At 30.8% G+C, this 6,000-nt stretch overlaps 1 protein-coding gene across 1 annotated transcript in view; it reads left to right on the top strand.

Annotated features, from left to right (window-relative positions):
• Nucleotides 1-1,890: 1,890 nt before the first annotated feature.
• The window catches only part of LOC115887281, a 378,504-nt gene continuing 374,394 nt past the window's right edge, over nt 1,891-6,000 (top strand). The window contains exon 1 of the mRNA XM_030906668.1: nt 1,891-2,162. Within this exon, the coding sequence (XP_030762528.1) occupies nt 2,117-2,162 (46 nt within the window). The 5' untranslated portion in view covers nt 1,891-2,116. The remainder of the gene's footprint in view (nt 2,163-6,000) is intronic.

The following is a 6,000-nucleotide window of genomic DNA, read 5'->3' as shown; positions in this document are numbered from 1 at the left end:
GAAAAGAATTCGTTTAAATACTGGCAACAGTTTAAAACTAAAACTTACATTGCCTTTGAACAAAGCAATATCTTCAATTGAGTAAACTGGATAGTTCTGTTGCATTTACATATCAAAGAGAAAATTTTGCTGTTCCATTTAATATGAAGCTGCAAGCACGCCTTTATATGCAGCCAATTTAATTAATTTCACTATGATGTTACCTATTCTCTTATTTCTAATGTAATAATCTGCTAGAAGTTATAGTATGAAGGCTCAGTCATTTATTGCTACTTAAATATGTTTGATTGTATGGCTTTCTTATTATTTTTCAATGAAAAAAAACGTCCCAAAAGTAGCTCACCGCTATAAACGAGATTTGGTGTTTTAGTATATGGCATAAATTAGGATTGATTGACTTATTAAATAATTGTTTTCGGTCACTTCCTGTTTTACCGGAAATTACTATAATTTTTTATTTTTAAATAGCACCTTCGGTATTTATTTATTTTATTCAGCCGGTCTCGGATACTACGTACATTTGGCGAATGTGTGAACATTCGAATTATGTACTGCGGCTTCGGCCACCTTCCCACACGCTACGTTATTTGTAAAATTGCGTCCAATGACAAATATTGTAATAATTGTGCGCCGCTAAAACAAAAAAAAACACATTAACAAATAGCCGTAGCGTCTGGGAGTAATTCCGAAGTTGACTACGCCGCGCGGCACTACGGGCTCCTTTGATTCGTGCCAGTTTACCGACAACCGCCGGGAAAATGACGAAGTACGAATCTTCGTCTAAACCAAACCTCCCAAACGCTACGCGAATAAGCTCCAATACCGAATATTCGCCAAATGCACGTAGTGTCTGGGACCGGCTTTCGATAGAAAATGACACTCGCATTTTCGCTTAAAAAAACATCGTATTTTAAATTTTAATCTAGAATGCCATGGCTGTGAAAAACTATGAATAAACAGCAATTTTTAATCAAGGAGCCTTGGAAAAATATATTTGATCGTCTAATGCTTTTCGTGTCTTGTCCTGACCGGTTAAAAGATGCCCAAATCGTATTTTAAATCATATCTGAATATTTTTAACTGGCACGAGCTCATTAGCTTATTTGGAAAAAGCATTTTCTTACGAATAATTTGGTACTACACACTTGGTATTTTGAGTCAAATTGTGGTTATGAACCGCACGTTACAATTTCAAATAAATCATATGCGAAAATGTCAAAAATGTCATTCAGAGTGTCATTCAGAGTCTATTCAGAGTGTCAAATTTTTCTATCGAATATAGTAAAAAATACCGAGAGTGCCATTTAAAAATCAAAACTTGTAGTCATTTCCGGTGAAACAGGAAGTGACCGAAAACTAAAATACCAAATCCCGGTTTTTTATGTGAAAAAATAAAAAAGTTATAGAGGTGAGCCACTTTTGAGACGCACCTGGTATTGGATTTATTTATATTATTATGTAACTTTTTGGTTTTGATAGGCTGAGAGATGTTTCGTCAGTTCATTTTTGTTAAGTAATATGTCTATTGATATTCGATGGATAATTTAATAGATCACATCCCTTACCTGGTTTTCTATCTTTTCCACTATTCCCTTTTGCGGCCCCTTCTTGTTATTCCAAGAATACGTTGCCTCATAGATCTTTGTGCTAAAATGATTTCGGTTTTTAGTGGCAATATTCCTTAGATTCTTGGTTTGATTATTGAATGTTATTTTTATATTGTAGTAGTTTGCATTTGTAAAAAAGAAATATTTTGAATATGTTTGTTAATAATTGCTGCTAAATATTAGCGAGATTGCGCGTTGGCAGCTGTTCCCCGCTAGCCAACTTTGCGCCATCGCCAAATTTTGGCGCATCTAACCGTTTAGTTTCCCGCCGACATCCGTCCAGGTGGGGTTGCTGTCGCTTACTGTCGGATAATACGCGACTTTGAAAAGAAAATCGCGAATTATTACTTACTTTCGGCCGAAATTTTATCGTGTATCGAATCCGTAGCACTGAGGTGATGCTATGAATTATTATTCTGTGCCATTTTGTTCTTGTGATGAGGGGAAAATCAGATTTTTAATTGAGTGAATCATGTGAAGTTTTTTTAAGTGTGTCTTCTTCGGCGAAGATGATGGTCACTAAGGGACTTTTAATTTTGCTCTTTCTGTTTCAAAGTAAGTACAATAATTTTTTAAAATTTTTTTTTAGGAGTATACTAGTTGAATTAAAAAAGGTTTAACAATTTTTCACAGATATTTCTAAAAATATAATAAAATTAAAACTTCTATTGGATTTGTTTATGTAATTATATTTGGTAGAGTATTGTTTTTATTTTTTTTGTAAAAAATATTTTAAATTCCAATAATGTTGAAAATATTTTCGATTTGAAAATTAATTTTGTTCGCAAATTTTTATGTTACTTTTTGCAGTCTTAACGCTATTATTATAAGAAAAACTTTATACTCTTCTATATAAAGAATGATAACTTTTTAATTGATTTAAATAATTTGGTGTAAAATTACAAGTTTTCCTCTAATTATCTATTGCCTTGAGAAGTAAAGTTTTATAACAAAGATAAATGATCAATTCTATTTTTTAATACACTTAATTTTATTAATTTTTTATTGCGATTTGTCATACTTTTAATTTTTTTTAAGGAATCCAAAATTATCATATGAATTTGGATACTGTTTAAATTTTGAACATAAATGGTAGGGAGGAACTACAATTGATTTTTTTTAATATATACGGTGTTTCAATATTTCGTGGATATAGAACTACTGCATATTTTTGGAATCAAAATTAAGCTTCATTCAGAACCTCCATATTAGTGGAATAAATTAGTGGTTATAATTAGCGTAAAAGTTTGTTTCTCTAATATCAATATAAGTGATCACGTCAAAATTAGCGGTAGTAAGATTAAATTAGTGGAAAAAGTTAACAAAATTTTAACTTTTCCACTAATTATAATTCAAAATTTGCGAGGAATGTCATTTTGACTTCTGACTTCTAAAAAATCTTTCTTGTCACAGCAAACTATGTATTGGTGCGTAAAATCTATTATGTGGCAATAATCTAGTTGGCGAAAATATGGGATTTTATGTTAGTATTACAAATTACACTTGACAATAAGCTTCATAAATTTTAAATTAGGTAATTAACGTTCGGGTTTATTTTTCATTGATGCCCTCTAACTGACAAACAAAGCACTTTTATATAGAGGTAAACTGTCGCCAATAAACTTATTTTGATTAAAAAAATTCGTAATAATTGTTTTCTCAAAAACTATGAGATGTGGCGTTTTTTACAAGAGAGACAAAAATATGGTAAATACTATGAGGACCATTTTAACAAAAAAAATCAGTGGTCGGTGGAGTAGGAAAATATTTCTACTAAAATTTATGTAGGGGTGGGGTTAGTTTTCACTAGGGTTCAGAACCGAGAATTCCCGGTACTTTCGGTACCGATTTTCTTTACTCGTTAATAAAATGTAATTAAATTATTTTTTGTTACATGCGAAAGTTCATTGATACTTTCTCAAACCTTTCTAAATAAATAGTGATGTTATCTCTTATTGTTCTTACTTCTGAAGTTATTTTGAAGTTTCAATAATGTTTATTAACAATTATTATGGAAGTTTAGATGTGTTATTTTATTACTAAGTATAATGTTTTCTAAATTTTTTTTGTTTTTCCTTCACTTGTGTTTATTTGTGTTGATTAGGCTTCAGAACCGGGAAATCCCGGTTTCGAAAGTATCATGTATTTCCCGTTCTTTTAAACCATCAAAGAACCCGGACTAGAAATAAAAATTCCCGGTTCTTTCGGTACTTTTGGTACCTACCGATTTTTTTTACTCGTTAATAAAATGTAATGAAATTATTTTTTGTTACGTGCGACAGTTCATTGATACTTTCTAGCGGTCGAAATCAAACCTTTCTAAATAAATAGTGATATTATCTCTTATTGTTCTTACTTCTAAAGTTATTTTGAAGTTTTTATAATATTTATTAACAATTATTAAGGAAGTTTAGATGTGTTATTTTATTATTAAGTATAATGTTGCTCAATATATTAGTTATATTTTATGTTATGTTTTTATAGGCATTTGAATTTTTAATTGAAAATGTTTTTTTTCAAATTTAGTTATAAGTCGGTTTATGTTGTTCGGTGTAAATTTTAAGTTTTCTATATTTTTTTCGTTTTTCCTTCACTTGTGTTTATTTGTGTTGATTAGGCTTCAGAACCGGGAAATCCGAAAAAAAACCGGGTCTCGAAAGTATCATAACTTTCCGGTTACTTTGAGCCATCAAAGAACCCGGACTAGAAATAAAAATTTCCGGTTCTTTCGGTACTTCGGTATCGAATTTTTTTTTACTCGTTAACAGTAAGAATTAAAAAAATATTTTTTGTTACATGCGAAAGTTAATTGATACTTTCTAGCGGTCGAAATCAAACTCTTCTAAATAAATAGTGATGTTATTTCTTATTGTTCTTACTTCTGAAGTTCTTTTGAAGTTCCTATAATGTTTATTAACAATTATTGAAGTTTAGATATGTAATTTTATTATTAAGTACAATGTTTCTCAATATATTAGTTATATTTTATGTTGTTTTTATAGAAATTTGCATTTTTTTGGCTGATTATTTAATAATTATTTTCATTAAAAAACACATAATTTCTCTCGGTTTTATTTTTGAAAACCATTCTTTGCTTGCTGATTGATGAAATGTGCCATCATTGAACAAAAAATTAGCCAGTACTGAAAGTACCGAAAAAAACGGGAAATCCCGGTTCCTTAGAGGCGTGGTACCGAAATTTCCGGTTCCGAAAAACGGTTCCGGTTCCGGAAACCCTAGTTTTCACCCTTCCCGTACTTTTTCTTGATTTTTTTCAAAGTCAAATGTTAAAGCGCTTAGCAAAATATAGGCACCCCAATTCTCATTAAAATCGGAACAAATCGGTTCTTAAAATATCTTGAAAAATGTGTTTATTTTTTTAAAATCTAGTGCCCTCTAACGGATATACTTATGTACTACGTTTACTTATAAAAAAAGGGGTAAATTATGTTCAAGGAACTTTGATTCCAAAAATACGCAGTAGTTTATGTCCATGGTTATTGAAATATCTTAAAAATTGTGTTTTTTTAAGTTCAATGATGGAGAAGTTAAAATTCTAACGGACAAACGAAGCACTTTGAACTTATTTTGATTCCAAAAATACGCAGTAGTTCTATATCCACGGAATATTGAGGCACCCTGTAGTTTCAAGGCTATTAAATTCAACTTGTCTGCGCGTTTGTGCGTGACACTGAGGCCTAGTGCGGAAACTTTCCCTCTAAAATTAATTAGTAGGAGAATGATCTATGGAGATAACGGGATGAACGTGGGTGTTTCGCCACAGTCGATCTAACTCAATAACGTATCTATCGACAGAATAATATCAGAAAATCTCCAAGCGGTTTCCTCAGGAAATCCGTGCAAATTGATTTCCTGGATAAGGACGAGAGGGGAGGATAATCTGGAGAAAGGGATTATCCGGGCGATAACTATCTTTTTTTGTATTGAGGGGTTAGTCTGCTCTCTGATTGACTTTTCCATGTCAGAAAGCGGTAGACATCAGACAGTATTTTATAGTTGTATTACTATAATTCTATAGTTCGGAATCTATAAACTTTTAATATTTTTATATATTTATACAGGGCGAGTCTTAAATAAGTGCAAATATTTTTAGGGGTAGTATATTTCCACTCCAGATACCTACGAGTATATATTATATTACGAGTTTTTTTCGCAAAAAATAAATTGAAAATTTGGAATTTTTTGAAAAAAAATTGGATTTTTTTTTAGTTTTTATGTAGAAAACATAATTTATTGATAATATGGCAATACAGGTAGTAGATTAAATTTACAAGACAGAAAACGCAGGAAAGATCTAATATTTTGTTTTTGGAATTTTATTGCGTTTCAAAAAATCAGTGTTTTGTAAAAATCAATACATTTTCTTTTAGGA

Source organism: Sitophilus oryzae, unplaced genomic scaffold, assembly GCF_002938485.1.
Source record: "Sitophilus oryzae breed Bouriz unplaced genomic scaffold, Soryzae_2.0 scaffold_562_pilon_pilon, whole genome shotgun sequence".
NCBI classification, from domain to species: domain Eukaryota; kingdom Metazoa; phylum Arthropoda; class Insecta; order Coleoptera; family Curculionidae; genus Sitophilus; species Sitophilus oryzae.
This window is presented reverse-complemented; position numbering and strand designations above follow the sequence as displayed.